The sequence below is a fragment of the Meleagris gallopavo genome, chromosome 5, assembly GCF_905368555.1.
Source record: "Meleagris gallopavo chromosome 5, MGAL_WU_HG_1.1, whole genome shotgun sequence".
NCBI classification, from domain to species: Eukaryota; Metazoa; Chordata; class Aves; order Galliformes; family Phasianidae; genus Meleagris; species Meleagris gallopavo.
The window spans coordinates 9,174,416-9,200,573 of NC_139408.1; the positions used below are offsets into that span (position 1 = coordinate 9,174,416).

Sequence of the window (26,158 nt, forward strand, 5' to 3'; positions counted from 1 at the left end):
CTCTTCCGCGTGGAATGTGGGAAGATTAGTCTGTGTTTTTCAGTCTGTAATACTCTTTTGATGGAGTTACTTCTGTTCTCTTTGATAAGGAGGACTTAATCTGTTTGCAACAACATCAGACCAAAGACAAAACATATCTTCTTTTTTCCAGTCTTATTTAATTTACTGTATACACTGGGGATTTGAAATGCTCTGGCAAAAATGCTGTTGCTGACCACAAGGATCATTTGCTTCAGATATTATGAATCAAAAACTGACAGCTTTTGAAACTGGTTTACCCAAGCAGCCAGTGATTAAACTCATCTGCTTGTTGGTCAGCCTTAACAATTATTGCAGTGGGAATCTTCTCCCTGATTATCGTGTTTTCTTGAAGTGGGAATCATTAATCTGGGAGGCCAGGAATCTGTCCTGTTGGAGTTGGTAGATACATTCAAGGCAATGGTTTGCTATGAGAATATTTTTGTTGTATTTAAGCTCAGGAAACTTGGAGAAGTTGGGTCAAATAGAGGTGAGAAAACTGGCTTTGAACGTGCTGAGTGCTCAGCTTGTCACTGACTTCAGCTAAGTACTATTTCTCTCTTTCCAGACTCAGTGGCTGATCGGTATCTGGTGCCTTTGGGGTAGTTTTGTGGTGTGTGAACAACCCCTGCTTTGCCTGCAGCCAGAAGAAGCTTGGCACATAGCTGTAGTTTCCCTAAGGACTTGATGTTTTATTTCTTTCTGCTTCTAGGTGTCAGTCAGTCTCTCCACCGCCTCTTTTGTCCCCGCCAAGAAGCCCAGCCTACCCGCTCAGTGACAGTGAGGACTCTTGCCAGGCCACGCGTCTCACCAAGGCCTCAGGCTCCCGGCTGCGCCTCAAGGACTGGAGCAGCCGCGCATCCGTGCTGCACAGCACCTCTACCAGCCCATCAGACACTGACTCTCCCAGCCACCCTCTCAAAGCCATCAGCGTGGGAGCTTTGGATAAAAGGCTGTCTGTGTTCAAGGCGGAGGACCAAAAGGAGAGCCCGAAGGAGGCTCAGGATGGGGATGCAATAGGGATCCACCCTCTGGCCCGGAGCACTCTGTCCCTAGGCACTGCTGTGAACCTGAGGAACCTATCCCTCAGCCGGACGAGCGTCCGCTCCCAGGTGCTGGACATCAGGCAGAAGATCACAGAATGGGAGTGTCGTCGGGAGCCGTCTCCCAGGATGAACACGTGTGTGGACAAGAGGGATGCTGGGGAGAGGTCGGGCAGTGAGAGCTGCCCTAGCGTGCTGACCTCTCCTTGCAGTGACAAGACGTTTGATTTTAAAGGGTTCAGAAGAATGAGCCGAACGTTTTCTGAGTGCTCTTACCCAGAAACAGAGGAGGAGGAACTGTTGGACAGAGATTCCTGTCATCGGGTGGAAAAGAGACCAGGCAGGAGTGACCTTCCTTCTGCCACTTTTCTCAAGGGCCACGTGAGGAAAGAGTCCTCTGCTGTGCTCAACAGAATACAGAAGATCGAGCAAGCGCTAAAAGAGCAGCCTGGCAGTGGCCTCCCCCAGTTACCAAGCAGTTGTTATAGTGTTGATAAAGGGAGGAAAAAGTCTCTGAGTGCAGTGGAGGGACTCAGTGAAAACCTAAGTAATAGCAAAGGAGGGAGTGTTATTTTGGGGAGTGAACCAGAAACACCTACTGAGGCTGAGATAAGCAGTAAGACAAAGCAGGGAGTTATAGCAAACTCCGCCGACCCTAAACTGCTTCTTGAAAGCTCAGCAAACGCCGTGGTGAATCCTGTCCCCAAGCCCAAACGCACCTTTGAGTACGAAGCAGACAAAAACCACAAAAGTAAACCAAGCAATGGCCTACCTCCATCTCCTACGCCTGCTGCTCCTCCTCCCCTCCCGTCCACTCCTGCACCCCCTGTGACCAGGCGGCAGAAGAAAGAGTCACGCTTTCACAGAAAATCCCAGAATAGGTAAAAGTCAAGGAAATGTCTTCTGCTTGATCTTCAAATCATTAGCTGTGGTTTATTTATTTATTTATTTATTTTTAGTAACAATAGGCCAGATTCTCCCCCTGATAGAGTGCTTTTGACCTGAGAAATGCTAGGAGTTGTGTGGTTTTTTTCTGCTGGGCTGCATGGATGGGATGTGTGGGTGAAATACTCCTGCACAGCCACCGTTTTGGAGTTCTCCAACCTGCGTTCCTCAATCCCTGGAAAAGACTTTAGGTCATTTTGGCACAAATGCCCTTACACGAGATTTTTAATGGAGCATAATTTCATTATCCCCTTGTAGCAGGACCATAAACTCATCTGTTATAGTTCTGTCTGTCTGTTTACTGCAAAACATGTCTGCAGCAGATCTGTGTTTCCAAAGCTTGCTACCACAAAAGTTGTGTCAGTTTTATGCGATAGTGATGATGTTGTTTAATTCAGTGCTTAGAAATATTCTCCTAAGTTACTATCAGCAGCTGCAGGGGATTAATGTTGAGAAAACTATATTTTAGAACAGATTATTCTTGAGTTAATAATGAGCAGAGTATGTGGCAATGTTTCCACAGTAGCCTGTGGAGTTTGACTTGTTTTAATTACGTGATTCCCATTGGCTTTTTGGAAATGGTGAAACTCATTCTGCTCTCTGTTTAGAAAACTATAGGAATCATTGGTAAACATGTAAACTACTGCATTTTGAACGTGTTCAGCTGTCTGTGAATGTGTATAATGTACAGCTGAAATCTAGTGATGAGCTTTGTAAGTAGCTACTAGACAACACTTCAGAGGAACACTAAGAATTCTGAATCTGGAGCTTGATGGTGTCTTAATTAATTACAAGTTGATGTCAGCACAACCTGACCTGAAGTGTTCCGGGGCAGAAAAAGAAGATCAGATTCTCTTCTTTAAAGAAACACCTGTTTCTGAAGTGGATCAGACAATTCTGCTGGTGGTTTTTTGTTTTTCTTTTTTGTCTCTGAGAAAGAGAAGGGGTAAAATGTGGGAAGCCAAGCTTTGATTAGCAGTGCTTATCTTGGAGTCCTGGCAATAATCTCAGTTAGAGCAAACAAATCTAGGTTTTAATGAGAATCTGTGAAATAAAGCTCAGTAAATCTCATTTTGTTCAGCATAGCGTATGCAAAGTACAGAAGACAAACAGTGCTTTTTCAATGTTCAGATATAAATAATAGTCTTTATTGGAAAGCTGTGGGACAAGTCATAAAACAGTGTGTATAAAGTGTGCGTTGTGAGTGGAGGAAGAAATGGATCATGAGAGGTTATTCTTGCTACAGGATCACCTTGTGTCTAAGCAAACAAAGTCAATCTTTGAGTACACGCTGAATTTGGGGCCATACAGGTCATCTAAGAACCACAGTATTTTGTTGCAGTTCATTTTTGAGCTGAAATTTTGAAAGCTTTATTCAGGAAGAGGTGCAGTTTGTGCTTGTGCCTGCTGCTCTGCAGGCTGAGATTCCTGTAATTTTATTAGAAAATGGGGCAACATGGTTCAGCAATGGACTCTTGGTCCTGAATGCTGCTGATAGGCATGAGCTCAAAGCAGAAGCAAAGTTTATCAATTAAGTTGTGATTAGAGAAGTGTAGGCTTTAGAATTTGTGGGGCTATCATGTGTATCTGTTGATTCTTGTAAATCAGTTTGACGTTTTACAGAGTAGGTATTCATTTCCTTGGAACGTATGTGTGGTTTTCTCAAGCTGGAATGTCATGAGAGGGAACTATGGATATATATTCTCTTAATAATTTGGTTGAAAGCAGCTTTTCTGATGGTTGATTTAACTTCACAATAAAACAGAGGAAGTCTGTCTTATTAGCCTGATAGCAAAGAACCACTTCGTATTCTGAGGACCTGGTACCCAAGTAGTTTCCACATTTAATATCCACGTGAGATGAATGTTTCCTGGAGGCTGGAGATCTGATACTGATGAGTGGGAGAGGAGTGGTGGGATGATTTAATGTTAATCTATATTGGGTAACAGTAAAGTATGGAAATCAGCACAGCCTATGCAAGCCTTACAGCAACACTCTTCAGTGAGCCCATTTTTCAGTCCATTTCATCTTTAGCACTAAATCAATCAATCAGATGAACACTAGCTCTGGTAGATCTGGCAATGCAGCCCATGTACCTCCCAACTTCAGTGTGGATATTGTCTTAGAGAACATAAGTTGTGCAAACCAGGGAATAGGGAGGTCTTAACACCAGCTTCCTGCAGCGTGCATCATTATCCTAAGTCCAGTCACAGATATGGGGCCAGACTTCTCACCCATGCTGTGGGGAGTAAACCTGGGCAAGAGGAGCCAGGACTCTCTTCCTCCTGGAACCCATCCGGGCCAGCTGCTCCTTGCTTTTTTTTTTTTTTTTTGCCAGAAAGCCTAAATCTTCAGAATCCAAGCATCAGCAAGGGTTACTCATCCACCCCAGATAGCATTTATTTCCTCCATACTTTGTGCTTTGCTGCCAGTGCTTGACATGGCTGTGCAAGCGAACTAGGTGACTTTTTTAAACATTTGACTCTGACTTTGGCATTTTCACACTGTCCTTTACATGGGGAGATATCTGAAGTTTCAAGACCTGCAAGTGTTTTCAAACTAAGGTTTACATCTCCTAGGGCAACCAGTAGAGAACAGCTTTCCAGAGAAATGTCTTTTTCTTGTGGAGAGATAGCTGCATTTTTCTTGGACTTCTGGCAATGGCAAAAAAAACGTATAATCCGAGAGCTGTGTAGCTGACTTACTCTGTAACTTTTGAAAAATGTCACATACTTTCTCTGTATTTTCTCCTTCTCTGTATAATGGGGATAACAATACTTCCAATCTCATAAAAGTGTCATAGTTTGTTATACTGAAGACTGCTGTCAGTTCAGGACTTGAGGGTCCTTTACAAGTCCTCTTGAAGCATGACATGCAATTTATTTTTTAGTCAGTTTATATGCATTTCTTAACTGCTCAGATAACAGTTTGAGTCATTTTGCATTCTAGTTACTAATTACTTCTTCTTTTAAACTTTAGAAAATCCTTTGAGTTTGAGGATGCGTCAAGTCTGCAGTCATTGTACCCTTCCTCCCCCACTGAAAATGGGACCGAGAGCCAGCATAAATTTGGATCTAAGAGCACTTTAGAAGAAAATGCCTATGAAGACATTGTAGGTAAGAAGCTGTTGCAGTACATGGATTCACACGCGTTGTTGAGTTCAGAGCATGCATTGTTGAACGTGTGCCTTGTGCAAGAACATTCAGTTCAGTGAGTAAAGAGAGATTAAATGAAGGGTAAATAATTCCAATGTATCAGAGCAAGCATTCTCTGTCTGCATGCAGGAGGTCTTGGTCCTTTCAAACTTCATTGGGTGCTACTGGAAAAAGGCTTGTTAGCTTTGTTCCGTGCTTTTCAAGATACAAGCATTCACATTCTCTTTACCACAGCCTTGTCATGGAGCATTGAGAGGTATAAAAATGTAAATAGATAGTTTACAGAGCTACCTAATAGCAAGATTAACCACAGAGGCCTTGTGTAGTCAGCCTAAGCCTTTCAGGACTTCTGGGAGGACTACCCCAAAATGGTTGTATACAGCACAATTCCTGGTCTCCCTTCAGTCCCAGTTGCTGGTTAAAGAAAAATTAATTTCCTTCAGCTATAGAGCCATCAGGAATGCACAATGAAAACACTGTTTTGATTAAGCTTCACCAGAAAAACATGTTTCTTTTGGTCTTAGAAGGAAATGTATGGTCTGTGCATACATTCTTTTAACATCAAAAAAGTTGTTATAATTACTGAAAATTGGGCAGCCCTTCAGAGCACAGATTTTCCACACAAATGATGAATATCTGCACTATTTTTAACTCTTTCAGTGTTGTGCTATTGCAATGGATACAAAGGATACTTAGTTTTCCTTTGAACAATGAATCTTATTTACTGAAAACTGGAGGGGTATCAAGATAGTTGGGACCCTAGAACACATGTCCCCTGAACACAGGCTGAGGAAGCTGGGCTTGTTTAGTCTAGTAAAAAGAGGCCCAGAGACAATCTAATACTGCATAAAATATTTGAAAGGCAATCAAATATGATAGAACAAAACTCTTTTTGGTCATGACAGTTGATACAGCAAGGGACAGTGACCACAGATTTTTGCTTGGGGCTTTGACCTACTGAATAAATTCTGTCTTTGCTTTGTCAGCCTAAGTGAAAACAGGACTATGTTCTGCTAAGCATCTTTCTTCAAATGAGAAGAAATCTTGAGTTCAGTAAAATAAAATCACAATGGTCTCTTCCAGCTCATGGGAACTATAAGCTTGCTCTCTGCAGATTATAATTTGGGTACTTTGGCAGTGGGAAAAGAATGCAAAATTTCTCATCTGTGGATACACACAGAACTTCACTGTTTTGTACTGATCTTTAACAGTCTTATTCCAAACACTTCATTCAGTACAGGCAGTGTGGGGGGAATACCAGGTCAATATAATTCTTATAAGCTGTCAAGCTTGATTAAAGACAAGCCAAAGTAGTTTGATCTCTAGCCTTATAGAAACTATCATAGTTTTCTGTGTCACATCTGCATAATTTATACCAGTAGTGCTAGACCTCTATCTTCAGGTACCACTTTCATATCATGCAAACCAGGTGCTTGTACAAGTGTGCTTATTGTATAAATTTACATCTGCTTCAAAGCTAGAAATAATTCTGTCACTGCTGTGTTAGATTTTCTTTGCAAAGTGTTGCTCAACAAGTTGTGGAGTTTGATTGGCTTTTTTTTTTTTTTGGTCTATAACTGGTTGAATGAGGTTGATGCCTTATCCTTGAAGGCATTCAAGGCCAGGCTGGATGTGGCTCTAGGCAGCCTGGTCTCTGTTTGGTGATTTGGTGATCCTGCACATGGCAGGGGGGTTGAAACTAGATGATCATTGTGGTCCTTTTCAACCCAGGCCATCCCATGATTCTATGATTCTATGGGTATCTTGCCTTCCCTAAATGCTTATAGGTAGCTCAAACAGCATAATTGTTTCCTTCTTTACTGATGAGAATACTGATGAACTGTTGTGGCTAATTTACATTATTTAGAGAACTACCTTTTTTGTGCCAAAAAATAAAAATAAAAAAATCTTTAGGTACTTTAAAGCAGAAGTGAGTATTCTCTGATGTCCAGTGACATCATGAAAAAGTCTTTGTTCAGATTTGTAATATTAATGTAATTTTAATAATGAAATATCTGCACATTTGTTTCAGGACAGATACTGGACTGAAACATAATGATCCATTCTGTTATAACCAAAAATCACTTCTATAAAGGGGCATGTATTCCTAATATTAAACAGAGCTGTATTCCTTGTGCAAAGAGCCATGTGGACTTCATTCATCTTCTGTACTAGCATTCACAGGAATGTGGCAGTCATAGTAAACTTAACATTGTTTTGCTTGTTGTGGTTTCGAGTGAGTCTTTAATCAGACCAAAATTGATGTGGCTTTATGAATCCAGTCGGGGAAACCATGCTTGGTTTTGTGCAAATTTAAGAAACTATCATAGTATTAAGAGATGTCTGAGACAGTTGCTTCTGCTGTGTTTGTGGACAACAGTATTTCCTGTCATATGTGCCATATGGTTTCAGTATTCCAGTCTGTTCCCCTAAATACAGTTGAGATATTTAAATACTGTTATTTCATCTGTGCTGTCTCCATGGTATTTTTCACCTGACATTAAGAAGAAGACACTTGTTATTGTCACCAGGAAAGGTGAGAGTAAAGTGAAAGCAACATTAAGGGAACAGTAGCATCTTTGTCTTAAGAAAATCTAATAAAACCATGTAAATTATCATTTGTTTTTGTAACAGAAATTGCTTTCACAATTTTGAAATTAAATAGAGAGAAAGAAATCTACTGTGGCAGGGCAAGAACTGTTACTGCGTTTGTAACTCCTTAGAGTGAGGGACAAAGTAGAACAGATGGAAATTTCCTCTAAATCAGTCTTTCAGTTCATTTTTCTTTATCAGTGTCTTAAGACGATGAGCATAAATGTCTGCTCCTGCCCTGAAGAAGTGTTGGTGTTACCCTGGCAGCAGAGTCCCTGGGAATCCAAAGTCTGTAGAGATGTGGCTGTAGAGTTCTGATTCTGAAACATCACATGCCTTTGTGTCTGGGGTTTGATATTGTTCATTATGACAGAGGCCAGCTTGAAAACTTGTCTTGAAATCTCCACCTTCTTCTCGTATCTCCCTGTCTCCACACCACAGTTTATCAGTGCTTCGTGGAGGAGAGTAAGACAGTCATCACATGTTCTTGGTGGGAATTAAGTTTTCTTCCCAGCACATAAATGCTCAGAGACAGCTTGGATTCAGACCCACCTGTGTTTGTATTTGTTTGTTGAGAAGCCAGTCAGAAAGTTTTTCTGGAACCTGTGAAGTTCTCAGTTATCTGAGTTAAATTATTTCAGATTTGCTTTAAATAAAAAGTGATAGTTAAATTGTGCGGGAAATTTGGCCTTATGCGAAGGGAAGAAAATGAGAAAATGAGAAAAACAGAAGAAATGAAATGGTTGAAGGAGCTGCGGACAGCTGCTGTGTCTACTTTGAAAGCTCAAAGCAGACTAGAAAGTAAAGCAATGCCTGCAGCCTATTGCTACGGAATCTCTGCAACCAGGATGAGTTTCCAAGTGGGATCTTGCTCCTTGGGCTCCTGGTGGGAGCTTCCTATAGTCCATGGCCTGAGGGACAGCTGGGCTTGCTGGGGAGGGTTTGTTGTGCACCCTTCTGCTCTCTGGACCTGTTCAGTGTCACCTTTCGGTAATTCTGAGCCCTTCAATAACTGGGTGTTTCTTTTGAAAAGTATTTTTTTGCATCTTAAGATGTATTAGAGATGGGATAGCGACTTAATCACTGTGATTCTGGAGATATATTATGAAACCTTGTTACAACTGATGCCAAAGGTGACTGAAAAGTAAAACCATATGGTTATACAAAACTGTTTATCTGTTTTTCTCTATTGTGCATCTGAGCTTTCAGTTTGGGGAGAATGAGTTTCTTGTTTACTTCTGCACTACCACAGGACAGCTAGCTCTAGGTTGGTGTGGGCCTTCCCCGTAGTTAGAGAGTTGGGTGATGAATAAATCATTATAAAGCTCTCCTTTTTTTTTGAGGGAGAGTTAATTATATCCCCAGTAGTCTTGTATTCAAGTTTCAGTTTATCACTTAGGAAGCAAAATGTTATTTTGATGTTTCCAGCTCTCCTTGAAATGAGTGGGGCACAGATGACTGTTGTACATGAGTAAGTACAGTCTTCCAGAGAGATGAGAGTGTACAGAGCTGGATTTGTCACTGCTTTACAATGTGTCAGACCACATAAGAGAGGAAATGGAGCAATATGTCTCAAATCAGTATTATTACATACAGCATCAGGGCAGCCTAACCCAGGTGAGTACCTGAGCAGTTAAAAAAAAGCAGGTGTGGCTCTTCAAGTAGGATCCTGAGTGTGGAGGGGAGGGAAAGCCGGTGGCTTAATCTTCCTTCCCTGTGGAGTCCAGTTCTCAAAACATCATGATAGAACACCTCATCTCCCTGAACAGATTAGCTGTTTTGAATTCTGATGTAAATTGGACACAGTACTTGTCATGTAACAAATGGGATGATTTAGCTGTTTTACTGAATACTCCATTAAGTGTGCCAAAACTGCAGAGATGATGACTGCGGTCCAGCTGGAAGATGTTTCAGCTTCACATTGCTTTCAAATTAGAATATTTTGCAAAGTTCTTCCCGTAAACGTGGAAGAAGGTTAGTAAGCTGGGGCTCTTCATTTTTCCAGTAAAATCCCATCATCACATGCCACATTATTGTCTGTCATACTATAGTACCACATTGTTTTCTATCATATAATCATCTCACATCAGAATAGTTGTATGAATCTGGGAGAAACTGGATTTGCTGGGCTGCTGTGAAGCTGAAGCAAACTTGGAGAGACTGCACCTCTGCCAACTGTGCTGTGCTAGTCATCTCTAAGCTTTTCTGGGCTTTTCATCAGACCCTTAGCAATAGTTCTTGAGATAATTTGTTAGTAAAAGAGCTATGATTGATGGTGCAGGCTGTGACCAGAGAAACGTGTGTTTCTGTTTTCTTTCACGACCCTCACTTGCCTTTAAAAGTCTAAAAATCACGTGGGATTTTTCAACAGTGCAATTGTGGTAATTTTAATGTAGGGTAATGGCAGCCAGAATGCATTAAATGAAAGTTGCCATATAGGCCAGTCAGAGAAGGCCCAAATACTCTAGCTGTCTCATTCTGTTGATGATTAGGCTGTTTGTTGTATGCCACACTGGGATACATGTTATTTTTAATCATCATGTTATGATTCGTTTAGATTCCTATTTTTCTCTGTGGAATTTGTTTCACTGCTATATAACCCTTACAGCTTCTTTTGGATTCTCTGTGAGCTTTAGATGCTGGTTTTCTAGACAGTTAATGCACAGCAGTGAAATGGAGAGTAAAATGATTGTGATGATGCTCTCCCATACCCTAATTTAAATTCATAGAGAGACTGCATTGAAGTCAACTGAGTTCAACCACCTTGAAATGCAAGCCCTTTTTTGCATGGTGATGCTGTGGTGTGATAACAGTTCCTCATTGGTTGCTTTCATTCATGTAATTTTGGACTGAGTGCTAGAGGGTGAAATTTTTGGAGAATATTTTTATTTATTTATCAGATAAACTTCTTCTGCAGATAATTCTTGCTTATGGTTACAAATGGAAGCTCTTACAGTTCCTGTAGAGAGAGCAGAGAGCTGAAAGTCTCTGCAGTCTTTCTTCTATTTATTGCCTGGCAAGGCAAAATTGGACAAGCTTAGAAAACAGTGATACAACCCCCATTGCACAGGGCTCAAAAGGCTGATCACATTTTAGACTCATCTTCCTACGTGTTGCAGATGCTCTACTACTTTTCTGAGAACACAGTACTAATCTGATGCACCGGGTGACAGGACTTTAAGCAGGTAGTTGTTTGTAACCTAGTGCTGTTTAGAAAGAGCTTTTCAAAGCTACTATTATGCATCTCAGCTGTAATTTGACATTGAAATAGTTCCCCTTTCAACAGATTCCTGGGTTAAATTCCTTAGCTGAGATGCACAGTTGCAGCTTCTCTGATGTTGAAAGAGCTCATCTGTGTCTTAAAGATCTTAGCTCAGATATTTTATGAAAGCATGGGGATTTTGTGGTTTTCATCCATTTCATCTGAACATGATCATAAACATCCTGATGGATGAGTGCTCCTCCAGCACTGGTTGTGTGAATTGGTGTGCATGTAATTTTATGAATAAAATGAATGAATAGTGCATACATAGAAGAGTGAGAAGCCTTGTGCAGTTCTTTGGACTAGGAGCCCCAGAGATGCTGGGGACCTGTAAGACTGCACAGTATATGGCTCCCTTGCTATTTCATGGCAGATGGCTTGCTTGGGTACAAGCCCTCGAGTGTTACTTAGTCTGAGTTCCAGCTATCTGGTTCCCTTTTCCTGCCCATGTATTGCCACTGCTTCTTACTTCTTGCCTCTTGAGGGGTATGGTGTTTGTTCCAAAATATTCCCTGCAAAGGCAATTGAAGCTTTGATCTCCCTGTTCTTTATAATGTAAAATAAATTATTTGCACTATATTTTGTGTGCAAGTTCTAGAATACAGGAAATGGACACTTTATCATTTGTGAGGTGCTGACACCACCTACCTTGGCCACGTGGAGCCTGGGCTTTCAGCATCATTCTCTGGAGATGGCATCTTCTCTGTGTGAGCACTGGTTCCTAATTTAGGCACAACATTTAAGGCCATTTAATGAGCCTTTTCCATTGCTATATAACTGCTACTTGTTTCTCCAGTCTAGAAAGAAAAGATCCATTTCCCTCTTTTCTTCCATTTATTGAGAAGAGTCTACCTGTTGTTTCTTTTCCCCCTCGGTCTTGCTTTTCTCTCCTTTCTCAGCATGAGGCAGACTTGCTGAATCTGCCTCTGCTTCCCATTTGCCACAATGTGAGGGGCTGAACAGAGGAACGCTGTGTGCTGCCTCTGGTCTTGGTGGGGCTGACTTGCAGAGCGTCACGGATGGAGGAATTGCAACCACTAGAGGAAACTCCTTGATGCTTAAGCTCAAGGCACTGCATTCCTCATGGCTTCTCTAAAAGTCCCTGGCTATTTCATCTGTTTTTTTCCTTTTCCCCTAAGGACAAATTGTTAAATTACCTGTGAGACCTTCTGAAGATAAATGTCTTGTAGATAAATGTCCTGTGTTTACTCAGCAGTTTGGTACATAGAATTTGAGAGAATGGGAAACTTTAGAAGCCTGTAGAAGGAACTGATCAGACTCATCTGGGAGCAGGGCTGGTGATCAGAGACAGTAATTACCAAAAGTTTGCTATTCCATATTTGTTCTGATTCAGCTTTCTTTGAAGTCAGAGTTTGTCTGCTCTTTTCTTGTGCAGCACTTAGATCAGCCTCATTAGGACAAGTGTGGCCCTGTAGTGTGCAATCTCTCTCCTTCTGGCATTCAATAGAGACATCCATATGGAAGAAACAAGAACATTACTTTACTCTTCCATTGTAAATGTTTTTTCCTTTTACAGCAAATCCAAATGAATGCAAAAGCCCTACAACATGCAGACTGTAAACATTCCTTGCCTTGATCTCTGGGATTAGAGAAGTGATGGTGTTGAGGAGAAATGCAGTGATCAAAGCTGCAAACTTCTGGAACCAACTCAGCTATATGGAAGCCTTCCTCATTTTCATGTTGCAGCAGCAGCTGCCACCACTGCCATTCCTCTGGTGTGGGACCCACACCTGCTGGTAGCCACCTGTCCCCAGGCCTTTGTGCCTATGGAAGGGTGTAATTGTGTACTTAGATGGGGTTGACTGCTGTCCTAAGTCAGTTTAGGAAACCCACAAACATCTCTTTTGCTTGCTTCTAGTCTTGGGTTTGTTGGAGTTCTTTACACCCAGAAACCAGTTGGTTTCTGCTTCCTAGTGCTCTTTTTGCATGTATGATCTTTGTGTCTTATCCACCAAGAACAGTTTATAAACTAAATAATAAAAAAAAAATAGTGACTATCTCAGCTTGAAAACGGCCGAAGACCCACAGAAATAAATAATCTCTTCTAGCTCATTGACTGAACAAAATATTTGGTTCAAATGCCAAATCAACAAAACCAGATTGATCAAGCTGTTTCAATGCCAGAGATTTCATGGAGAAAGAGGCTATTCTTTTTTTTTTATTAAAAAGAAAAAATAAAAATAGATGAGGCAAATTTAATCTGAAGAGATAATTAAAAAAAGAAAAAACAAAACAAAAACAACAGAGACAATTTTATTTTTAAGTAAATGAGAACAGTAAAATAAAAGTGTTATCGAATAGCAAGTCAAACTTCTGAAGAAACTCAGAAGGGCTATAGGGAAAGGGTTAAAATCCCTGTTGTATCTCCACTGACCTCCACGTTACACTGAAGAGGAATTTGGCCTGAGCTTTTTTCTGCTAGAGGATCTGAGTCAGAAAAGCAGCCTCTGCTCTTGGTTTCTTACTCCTCCCTCTCCTCTCATCCAAGACTTCTCTTGGCCTGTTTCTAAACTTAATATTTTATATCAATATTAGTATTGCTGAGTTTAGCTGGGTTCAAACAATTCTGCTTTCCGTGATGTCTTGGAAGGAGAATTGCCATAAACTTATAAACTGCTTTATGTTTTAGAAAATATTTCTTCTCAGCTAATGAACTTGTTTCTTCTTGGGAGTTTGGATAGTTAGCAGACTAACGCAATAAGATTTGTTTTCTCAAGGAAGCATATGTTTAATCACTGCCTAATGTGGCTGAGTATTTTGAAATCTGCTAATCCATTCTAAAATTCTTGCTTGACCTATACTTGACTTGGGCTTACAAGAAATTTTATTATGCTAGTGCAATCCATTTAGCTGTGAGTAAGTAAAAGCACTTTGCAAAGTTGACTCTTGCTGTGATTATTGTATCTTGAACTGCAGCATTTACAAGTAACAATTACTGTGCAATATCTATTTGTTTTTCTTTCTGCAGGAGTTAATCTGTTCCATAGTCCTGTAAGAATATACATGGCTATAAATTGTTTTCAAGAGTATTTGTTGCTTCAGATTTGTTCTGTTCATTTTGTTCATCATCAAAAGGTCTTTCTTTTGCATACCTCATGCACCTGAAGACATTCTTTCCACGCAGCATGTGGACAGACTATTGATAGTGCAGCCTCTAGAATCAGATTCCCTCTGGATGAAATAATAGGTTGTGACTGCCAACTCAAACATTCTTCAAGAGCAGCAGTCATTCAGGCCTCTAATTAAAACAATGCTAAAGCATTCAGTCTTTTCTTATGTTTGACTAGAAATCTTAGTATGATGCACTGCTGAAGCAAAACTGTATTTTACTTGTAACACGTGAATGTGTGAACTTGCTAAGTGAAAGCTCTTATCACTGTAATTGATGAATCAAGCAGTCCTGTAGTTCAGTAAAGTAGAAGGCACAAACTGTTTTTTTTTTCTTGTGTGCAACCAGGAAATATAATATTCTGTCTAGAAAAAAGAAACTGATAGTCAAAAGAAGAGGATATTAATATGAGCCTTGCTCTCACTGAAAATAACTGTACCTTGGCTGTCACCTCTGCAGAAGTGGTGACAGTGTGAAATGTAAACCATACTGTAGTTTTCTGTCCTCAATTCTTGATTAATACAGTATGCAATAAAGCCTGGATTTCTTCGAAAGCTTATATGTAATTGTTTGAATTGTAATATAAATTCTACTAAATGCAGGATTTCTATGGTCATCTTCAGATAAAACTACAAAAACCAGCTTGTCCAGAATCTTTGAACTTATTGCATGTTTCACATTTCTGCAAATTCAAGATTTGAATTTGAGCAGATGATTTTATTGGGACGATTTTCTAGGTAAGGTGGTAAGAAAACTGGAAGGGCTCTGTGTTTGAAAACCCTGAAGTTCTATGCCAGTTGCTGATTATGTACTGTCTAAAGAACGAGATGCAAAACTTTCATTTTATTGATGGTGTTCATTCAACTTTGTGCTTCTTAGTTTGGTGAGAGGTTTACTGAGTTCAGAATTCCTGCAAAGATGATGAGTTGCTCTACCAATCCTTAGATGGAAATGGCTGCTGAAGAGTCGTGGATCTCCCTTAAATCCATACTATAAATGTTTCTGGTTTTCAAAGGCTGAAAAGACAAAGATGGCAGTATGCTTTTCAATTTATTTCTCATTTGTCTCATATTTAGTGGTTAACTGATCAAACCTCTTTATATTACTGATGGGAGATTAGTATCCAGGAGATACTAATTTCACATTAGTTAAAATGAATGGCTGCTTAGCTAGAAGGCACGATGTATTTTAAACAACTTTGCTTTGAGGATGCAGCATGGTTGGTGCAGAAATTCTTCCCTCATCTTCTGCATTTTCCAATCTTCTACATTTTCCAATCTTCTATATCTTCCAATTTTCTCTCTTGACACTGCTGAGCTAAAGTGCTTATTCTTTCTCTGCCTGCTCTCTGGGCAGAGAGAAAAGTGAAAGTAGCATCAAATAAAAGTTGTCTTATCACGTGTAAGGGTGGTATATTGAGAACAGTTATTTATTGCTGTGAGTGGCTGCTATAGATTTGTAAACTCTACCGATATACTTTAACATAGTTATGTGCCTTAGTTTTTATATATCAATAAATTTTGAACAGCTGCAGATGCTCAGAAGCACATCTTGTGAAATCTTTGCATTTTATTAAAAAAAAAAAAAAGTTAAAAAAAAAAAGTTGTCTTCATAGCCAAGTTTTCCTCCAAATACTTCCAGCTGCAGTGAGAGGGATGAGTCATGCTGAAAGCTGAGCAGCTTTTCTAAAAGTTTTTCACTTGGTTCACATGACTTTTTTTTTTTTTTTTAATTTTACATTCCTTTCTGTTTTTCTTTTCTTAAAAAAAAAAAACAAAACAAAACACCAAAAAACGTGAAGGAGAGTCATCCAAGGAAAACCCGTATGAGGATGTGGAGCTGAAAGGCCGTCACACGGGCCGAAAATCCCATCAGCTCTCCGAGAACTCCCTAGATTCTTTGCACAGGATGTGGACTCCGCAGGACAGGAAATACACATCACCTCCCCAGGTAATGCACGGCGTCACAGGGCGTGAGGGCACATTTCTTTCTGCACTTGAAAGCTTGTTAAAAGCTGTTACAAGAGAATCAATCGTGGCATAGAAGGAAGAGCAGCTGTACTGAATGAAAAAGAGTATCTGGAAAACGAGTGCAATCAAATCCATAAATTGTTGCTGCGAGTGCTCTTGGCAGCTGCAATCGCGAGTCTCAGTGCTGCACTGAAGACGCTGGTTGCTGTTTGGAGTAGTCCTGACGAGCTATGGCCAGATGAGTTTAAGCAGAACCCTCTGCCAGCTGTTTGAGAAGCTGAATCTGGCCCTAAATCTTTTGTGTAGGTTGTGCCTCTTTGTGAACTACCTCAACGTTTGCTGTGGGGTTTTTAGCAGGATTGGAGGGAGAGGTCAGCTTCTTAATCTTTCCCATGTATTGTTACAGGAAGCCTATTGTGACGTGTTAATATGAAGTATGTAATGTGGCATGGTTTCTTCTAAGATGGAACAGGCAAAACATACCCCTTTACTCCCCCTCCCAGTGAAGAAATAAATAACCATAATCAGAAAAACCAGAGTGTCTGCATTTAACAAAGCTGTATAAGCTGTGTTGGCAGCATAAAGTAAAACACCTGCAGACTTTCTGTTTTGTGGTGAATTTTCCAAAGCAGTGTGTTTTCTGTGAAAGCTATGAAATGCCAGGTTGCTTTGTGGTTTATGGGATCGTTGTGTTCATAAGGAAAAATTTAAATTTATCGCATGCTTAATTTTGAGGTTTGAAACCTCTTTTAAAGGAACATTGTTTAGCACTGAATCAACAGAAAATTTACATTTTAATGAAAGGTCACAAGAGTCTACCTTTTTTGTCATGTAAACTGACCTAGAACAAAACAAAATATATTTTCTTTTGCTATATTTGGGTACACATGGGCACCACGGTCCTAGAGATAAAAATATTATCAAGATTCTTAGCATACGCCTGGCCCATCATCTGTAAAACAGAAGTGTTTTCTGCTAAGCTACTGAAAAGGGAGCAAGTGGGAAGTGACCTCTGGAGGTCCCTTTCAACCCCAATGATTCTGATTTTGTGAATAGAAAGTATTAAGGGAGTGATCAGGCAGAGTAAGGAGAAAGATAATTTTGTAGTGAGAGACATATTACAAAGAACAATTATTTTGGGCAGTACCCTGTATGTTAACAGTAGTTGTGGTACCATTTAAGCCATCCAAAAGGATGAACCATATAGGCCCATGGTAGTAACATGCTGTTCACTCTTCTGTGTTTTACAAAGGGAGACCAAAGAATTTATGGATTACAGTGACCTCTGTAAGATTTATCAATAAATAAGTATTCTTTAGTATCTGTGCAACAGGGCTCTTTATTCTGGTAGCTTCTTTTTGCAATGCAGCCAGGAGATTCCATTAGTTCCATAATTGTGGTGTCATTTTGTTGATTCGTAGAGCAAAGGAACACTAAGGGCAGGTCAGCTATGGATCTGGGTAATTCTTCAATGACCAAAAATAGAACCTCAATTTCCTGAAAAATGGTGGCTTTGGCAATAATTTATCACCCAGTTTTTCCAGCATAGCAACATAGCTGGTTTAGCAACATGACTTCAGATGATAAACAAGATGGAAGGGGCCAGAAAGTCAACAGGCTTTCACCAATCATCTCCAAAAGTGTTTTTTTCATTGAAGTATAGTCTGCTGTAGATTCTCCTGGCATGCAGATCTGTGGTAAGCAGAGACCTCAAACACTGGCTTGTGGTAATTTTGAATCCCATAGTGACTTCTCCTTTCCTGTTTGTTATTTCCAATTCTTTAAGTCATGAGCTACAAAGAAGATGTTTTATTGATGACATTCTGTTTGTGATGCAAAACCCACACATACAGACACCCTACACTTAACTCCAGATCATATGGCCCTGTGATGGGTATGCCCTCCAACTATTACAAATGAGATATTTAATACTGCAGGTGCACTGTTGTTAACACTGCTGATAGGACATCAGTGAATGCCAGCTGCCAGTTGTTCAAGAAAATGGTACTGTTTTAAAACATGTTGCTGTAATAGATACGTAAAGGACTGTTTGGCGGACAGACAGGGTGAGGTGCAGAGTTATGGAGGGAAACACTTTCTGTCTTTCACTTGCATCACAGGGAAGCTGGGAAAAGAACCCTAGGACTTGACCCTGTCAGCCTGCAATTAACCTTCCCAAGAACTAGGCAGAGCTGCTCTGAGATCTGTTCCAAGAGACTCCCAGATTTTTGAAGATAGATGCTTCTTGGTACTTAATCCTGTCAATGAGATTTTGCTTTCCTACTACAGTAATAACCAATTTGTCTTTTAAAGTAAATTCCTTGGGAAGGCAGGACAGAGTTGTAATAAGATCTTTGCGTATTGACAGATCTCAAAACAACTTTGACACCATGGAAATACAGCAAGCTTGATTTCCTACTTTCTCAGGAATAAAATAGCTTCAGTGTAGTCACTCTTGATTTTCACCACTGTGAGAGAGATCAGGCCCATCATATCAGTGTTTTGATGTCAGCCAAACTTTAGGTTAGGTTTGAACACTTATAGCGTTGATGTGATGTGAGTACATGGAAATTCAAAGCCGAACGCAGTTTATTGTTTTCTTTGAAATTTAGATAAGGGTATTGACCCCCATCTCTTCAGTCTGACCTTTACCTCTCTTTTTGCACATACTTTGTAGAGATGTGGCTCACCTGGCATGACGTATTTATACAGCCACCACTCACGCACAGAGCTTTTTCTGCACTAAATGTTGCTGAGGAGTGGAAGAGTTCAAGCTGTTCTTGTTCCCACAGCTACCTTCAAAGCCCAGCAGCCAGTCTCTGCGCGTAGGGAACTGGTCAGAAAGGAAGAGCCACCGCTTACCACGGCTACCCAAGCGGCACAGCCACGATGATATGCTGCTGCTGGCTCAGCTTGGCATTCCCTCTTCCCCCACCAGCCTTAATGAGGACAGTCTGAGTACTGCAAGTGAGCTGCTGTCTACACGCCGGGCCAGGAGGATCCCAAAGGTACTGGCAGGGTGATCTTGTCCCAACAAATGGTTCTCTGATTACAAGGCCTCAAATACAAGGCTTATGCTTGGGGATAGGTCACCTGCCTGCAAAAACCTGCAATTTTCTATCCAACATGTAGCTCTTATTGAAAGCTCTTTTTCTTGGTAGACAAAATATACTCCTTTTTACACAGACCCCAACTGTGAAAGTCCCTTCCCTGCGAGTGAGTAACTCTGCACTTTGTTTGCACGTGCAAACATTGGACTGCCATCATTGCAAAGAGTTTCTGCATTTATTTACAACTTACCCCATCCTCATAACCCTGTTGTCTTGAAGTGAGAAATAATTTTCTACTTGTCAAGGAATTCAAACTTTCCAGCTCAAAATGAGATGTGTAAGAGAAAAAGCAGAAACCAACAAGCAAAAAAACCCAGCCCAACAAACCAAACAACAAATCAACTAGAAAGACCAATAAGACCTTCTCTAGTACAATAGCAATAGAGAGAACAGGCAATATGTTCACTGCTGGCTTGCGAAGAGTCAGTTTTTTACTGTATATTCAACTCTTTTCTACTCTTTTTAGAGAGTGTATTTTAAAGTATGCGGCTGTAAATATTGTGAGTGGATGGAGATTTCTATGTTCCTGTCAATTAAACAAAATTCTGACTCAGCCAGAAGCAATCAAAAGGAATAATTTTATATCTTTACTATTTACTATAATTTTATTTTCATGAAATACACTATTCTATTGCACATATGAGCATACATCTGCGGAGGAAGTTACAGAGTAGTTTGCAGAGTAGCATACTTCTTGGTTTTGAGTAAAACTTGGAAAGTTTGGATGTTACTTTTGTACCCGACTTTCAAATTTGTTGCATTTAAGGAATAGATATTCTCCCCATATGAAATTATATTTTAAGTATGTGAATGTTCAGAATTTTATCAGAAATCTCAAATTATTTCTACTTTTGACAGCTCTAGCTCCTAGAATCTCATATTACTGGATAATCTCACATTTTTATTGAATAAATATTAGTTATTAGATAAAAAACTCTTACCTGAGAAATAACTGTTCTGGATCACTACCCTGTGCCTCCACAGATGCAAAACCTAAAGGGAAGATAACAGGAATGCTTTATGAAACCATATCCAAATGCTTTAAAAAAACCTGGACTTCATTTACTGCTGTGCAGGTTTCACTATTAGTGAAACAACCCAAGCAGACAGAGCACTGGGCAGCCCCGTGAAGGGAGCACAATATTTCAGCAAAGCCTTTCACAGGCTGGCCTCTGATCTCTCCTAGAATTGATTTTGATTTAGTTATGGTTAGCTCCTTTGATTTGCTGTCCCAGCTCCTTTGGGATTCTCCCAGTGCTATCTGTGCATCCTGTACCCAACCACATTCTTATGTACTCTTGGAAATGGAGGGGAGGGGACTTGTTTAATTCTTCCTGTGCTTGGTAGAAGTATAAAAATAATTTATGCAGTAAATGTAAAATTTACCATGAAAATTAGGTACGTATTTCAATTAACACTCCTGATAAAACATAGCCAGCATGATTCAGCTGTTGGAAGAACTGAGTGCAAATTTGTTCCAAATCTGTGCTCTGTTACTGACTTTCTCCTCTGTCTATGGTAAATTAGTTTCTCACTCTGTTTCCCTCTTAAAGCTGAGGTAAAACAGCTTTTGCAAATTGTACCATACTTCTATGAGTAGGGCTGCTATGGAATGAAATAAACTGTTACTGACTCATTAGGTCATTATGAAGATTAATTGCTTCGTATTTATGACTCTTCAGAAATTATAGTATATTGTTTAATTACTAATTTTTGGTAATCCCAATCTCTTGTTAAAGTCATTAAACATGAATATTTTCCATTATCTCAGATTATTTTGGATAGAAGATTGTTATCCATATTAGCCCTGTGAAAAGAAGTCATAAAGATGATTACTAGGAATTAAAATTCTGGCTACTGCTGGCTTCAGCCAGCACCAGTAGCCAATTTCAAAATAATTTTGTAGATAAGATTGGAGAAAGTAAATGCAGCACCTCTGAAGGTCAGTAAGGACAGCACAAGTTGGAAGGGGGTGGGAGAAGTCCATATGGGCCAAATCCTCAGCTGATATAATAGGGCTTCAAAGCAGCACACTACTCTGTTAGGTGTAAAGGCTTTAAAAACCTAGGGCCAACTCTTTCTCCAAGAGAGAGAAATGCAAAGGATAATAGATGTCTTTGAACACTCAGTCTCAAGGTGCTTTTATTGCAAATGTCTAACTCATTTTTGAAAATAGGATCTTGATTCTGGAGTTCTTTGTTTTTCAAAATATAACTATAGGCAAGGTAGTGAGATTCAAAATAAGTGATTCAAGCAAATGAGAGCAAAAAAAAGGGAGAAGAGAAAAGCCCTTTGAGCTGATAAATGTTTTAGGGCATCTAGTTAGTCTGTCATCTACTGTCAAATTGTTTGTTTGCATCGGCTAGTTAATTAAGTTTCCTAGCAGAAAAGTGATTTGCCTTACTGGTTGTTCTCTTTCTTATTTTGCAGCTTGTCCAGAGAATCAATTCCATCTACAGTGCAAAAAGAGGAAAAAAACGATTGAAGAAACTTTCTATGTCCAACATTGAGACTGCATCCCTGAGAGGTGCGACACACACATCATAGTTTAGTGAATCCATTTGATTGTTGCAGAAGTAACAGATTTCCTTCTGTTCACATCTACTCCAGGCTCAACTTTGTTTAGAGCTTTCTGCTGTAAAAGATGATAACTTTTTCTTGTGAGAGTAAAAAAATGGGAATGAGCTAAAAATAAATCAGATTTTCACTGTTGTCTATTTTATTAATCTCATGACCATCTAGACTCACCCAGCCTGTTCTTTAGCACAGATTTTCAGTGGTTTATGTCTGTAAGTTTTTTCCAAAATTTGCAATTTTAACTCTATAATTCTTAATTCTGTATTTTTTCCTGGCATGAATGTGTGAATATAACTCTGCCTGCAATTCAGATTCTTTCTGGAAAAGCGTGGTTCCAGAAGGAAATTCAGGCTGTGTTTGTAGTAGGAGTATAATGAAATTTTAATGTGACAGAAACACATCTTATTGTAGAGTTACTTTTGCATGGTACTCTCACTCAGTCTGGTCAATTCTGCCCATTGAAAATATTACTCAGACAAGGTTCATAAGGCTTCCCTTGACTTCTAAAGTACATAACTATATTAAAAAAAATTGCAAGTTTGAAAAAGTATCGGAATGGTTTACAGAGATTGGGTTTCAGTGCAGTGATTTGCTACAATGGAGAATGAATTCTGTTTTCATGAAGCTTTTATTCTCAAGGAAAATTGTAACTTACTCCAATGCAAAGATAATCTGAACATCCACTCAAACTGTTTATTTCAAAATGTTTGAAAACTCCAGAGAGAGCATGTCTTGATCATAAGGTTCAGTGTGTGATGTGTTTTTCCCCAGTTTCACCACCAGTAAATTGAGTTCATGTTTGCTTTGGTTTTGCATTAACTGATCGCTTTATCTCCTTTCCAGATGAGAACAGTGAGAGTGAGAGTGACTCAGATGACAGGTTTAAAGGTAAGAGGTCAGACTTCAGTTCCTTCTAATCAGACACTATCACAGACTCTGTCAACACGTAATCTCCTACTACTGAGCATTGTTCCTGTCTATAACGTGTATTTTCCTTTGTGAATTATGTTAACTTCACTATTGCAGAGCTAACACAGGAGCATGAATGTAGAAAGCATAGACAGAAAGAACTGTGAGGATCTAACAAGGATATGTACACTGTGTCATATAATAAGAACAGGACCTTCAATAGGTTTGCTTTATTAATCACTTCTTGGATGCTGCTGTTTTCCAGAATAGCAATCAAGTGCAAACTTAGAGGAATGAGGTTGGATATATAAGCTCTCTTCTTATTCATACGCTGCTTTAAGTGCTAACTGCTAACTGCAGTTGGAGTATTGGGTATGATCCAGCATAGCAGTTCTTATATTCTTTCATAGGTATACAGTCTGCAAATTATAGAAATTCACAGAATTTATAGATGTTACAGAACTTACAGAACACCTAGAATATATATTATAGAATTTAGAGAATTTATAGAAATTTATTCCAGAGTTCTAAAGGAACAGGCTGAAGAGGTTGCCAAATTACTCTCCATCATATTTGAAAAATCGTGGCTGTCAGGCCAAGTCTGACAAGTAACTGGTGACTGGAAAAAGAGAAACTTCACTCTCGTATTCAGGAAAGGGAGAAAAGAAGACCTAGGAAACATGAGGCCGGTGTGCCTCATGTCTGTGCCTGGGAGGATCATGTGGTGCAGATTCTCCTGAATGAGATGTTAAGGCATGTGCAAGATAAGGAGGTGATTTGAGACAGCTAACATGACTTCAGTAAGGGCAGATCATGCCCAACCAATCTGGTGGCCTTTTGTGATGGAATGACTGCAAAGATGGGCAAAGGAAGGACTTGATGTTGTCAACTTGAATTTGTGCAAGGCCTTTGACTTGTACCACATCCTTATCTCTAAAAATTGGAGAGAAGTGGATTTGAAGGCTGATCTATTAGCTGAATAAGGAATTGATTGGATGGTCATAGCCAGAGAGCTCTATGTCCAGGTGGAGACTGGACACAGGTGATGTCTCCCAAGGGACTGTCTTGGGACCAGTGCTCTTCAACATCTTTATCAATAAAATAGACAGTGGTATTGAATGTACCCTCAGCAAGTTTGCTGATGGCACCAAGATGAGTGGTGCAGTTGACAAAATAGAAGAGGGGATGCCATATGGAAGGACCTGGATATGCTTGAAAAGTGGAAATCTAATGAGGTTTAAGAAGGCCAAGTGCAAGCTGCTACACTTGGGTCGAGGCAATCCCAGATATGATTATAGACTGAGAGAAGAACTCCTTGAGTTCAACCCTGAGGAGAAGGATTTGTGGATCCTGATGGATGAAATGCTGGTCATGATCCAACAGTGTGCTCTTGCAACCTAAAAGGCCAACAGTATCTGTGGCTGCATCAACAGGGGGGTGGCAGCAGGGAGAGGAAGGTGATTCTTGCCCTTTACTCTGACCTTGTGAGGCCCTAACTGGAGTACTGTTCAAGCCTGTGGCCCTCATTATAGGAAGGATGTTCAGCCTGGAGAAAAGAAAGCTCCAGGAAAACTTCATTGCAGTCTTCCAGTAATTGAAGGGAGCTTACAAGCAGGAAGGGGACTGACTTTTTCCATGGTCTGATAGTGATAGGATAAGGGAGAATGGCTTAAACTAAAAGAGGGGAGATTTAGGATAGATATTAGGAAGAAATATTTTTACTTAGATGGTGATCAGGTGCTGGAACGTGTTGCCCATAAAGGTGTGGATGCCCCATCTCTGGAGTCATTCAAAGTCAGGTTGGACGGGATCCTGTCAATTGGCAACCGTGACAATGGCAGGGAAGTTGGAACTAGATGATCCTTAAGGTTCCCCCCAATGGAAGCCATTCTATTATTCTGTGAAATTCCTCTATCAGTGTGCAGTACCTGCACAAACTCCACTGAGGTCAGGCCAGTGAGTTAGTGTCTCATATTCAAGAGACCTGATAAATGGAGAGAATTACAAAAAAAATCAGATTTTATTACTAAAAATCTATCATGTTATTAGTAAGAGAGGTGAAAAAAACCCCACAGGTATGCAGAGCTATTGAAATAAGATGAGGACAAAGCCTTCTTATCTATCTACTGCAGGTTTTTTCTTGGGATTTGGCTTCCCTACTTGTGCAGTCAGATCATGATCCAAACTTTCTAACAAAATAATTTATAATTCTTATGTTGTTGGACCAGTTGTATGCCAGCTGGTCATCAGAGCGGTTTCTTTTATTTTTGCTGGTTAATTACTGTTGAGATCAAATGCTTATGACATCTTATTTCCCTATTGCAAGAGGAAACATGCCTTTTCTGAACTGTGTCTACAAATATAACTTATGGGATGGACATGTGCCGCTAATAGTTTGACTGCCATTGCAGAGAGATCCTGCTGTGAAGAGGTGGGAAGAACATGCAAACAGGCAGCTGTTTTTACTTAGTTTTTTTTCAGTTAATGCTGATCAGAACTGAGAGATGTGAAGACACATCACTGTATCAGGGCTGTTCCCACAGAGCTGTACTGCAGTGACCAGTCACAGAACCATTTTTCGCCAGTGTAAACCACATGCAAGTCAGGCCTGAGGTGAAGTGTCACCTTGGAGGTTCTAGTGCATTTGCATGCTGATGGAAGAGATTATAATATAGTCTTAGACGTGAAGAAAAAGCAGATCTTTGGCAGTGTAACAGTTATGAACTGCAAAAGATTTCAGTGACTTAGTGTTGCATCACTTCATTACTTGGAGAGAGGTTTGATTTATGGGTGGAATTAGTGAGGCAGTACGAAAGCCTGATTTTGTAAGGAGAACATGCTTAGAATAATACGCTGGCAAACTGGAAGTCCTTTGTGAATGGCTGTGGCTCACACGTACACATTATACTCCCAGGTAATGATCTGTACCTTTTTTTTTTTTTTTTAATGCTAGCTCATACCCAGCGCCTAGTGCATATCCAGTCAATGCTGAAGAGAGCTCCGAGTTATCGAACCCTGGAACTGGAGCTCATTGAGTGGCAGGAACGGGAGTTATTTGAATATTTTGTGGTAGTATCACTGAAAAAGAAGCCCTCTAAAAATACTTACCTCCCAGAAGTGTCATATCAGTTTCCCAAGGTAAAAGAAAAATTCTTACATACAACTTACTCTAAATGCTTTCTAAGATCTTTATTTTGCTAAAATCAATGATGTGAATAAGTGGGAAAATTGATTGAAATCTATTTCTTAATTGGAGTTAATCATTCAACTTTCAGAATTTGTATAAAGAAAAGAGCATTGAGAAGGTGGCAGAAAGCTTTCCCTATTTACAAAATTGCCATTTCCAGCACTGGAGAGTTTGGCCCAATTTTAGGTGCTTTAAATATTGTGTTTAAATTCAGTTTCTAAATATTTCCCTTGCAACTCCATTTAGCTCTGTCAGGGTTT

The 26,158-nt window shown here is 39.9% G+C and overlaps 1 protein-coding gene across 8 annotated transcripts in view; it reads left to right on the top strand.

The window, feature by feature from the left end:
* DENND2B (DENN domain containing 2B) overlaps positions 1-26,158 on the top strand; it is a 152,653-nt gene that overhangs the window by 92,114 nt on the left and 34,381 nt on the right. For all 8 annotated transcript variants that reach the window (XM_085224173.1, XM_085224170.1, XM_085224174.1 and 5 more), the window contains 7 exons: positions 731-1,942; positions 4,986-5,122; positions 15,947-16,095; positions 18,908-19,123; positions 21,656-21,752; positions 22,646-22,690; positions 25,665-25,849. In XM_085224173.1, the coding sequence (XP_085080299.1) occupies positions 731-1,942; positions 4,986-5,122; positions 15,947-16,095; positions 18,908-19,123; positions 21,656-21,752; positions 22,646-22,690; positions 25,665-25,849 (2,041 nt within the window). The remainder of the gene's footprint in view (positions 1-730; positions 1,943-4,985; positions 5,123-15,946; positions 16,096-18,907; positions 19,124-21,655; positions 21,753-22,645; positions 22,691-25,664; positions 25,850-26,158) is intronic.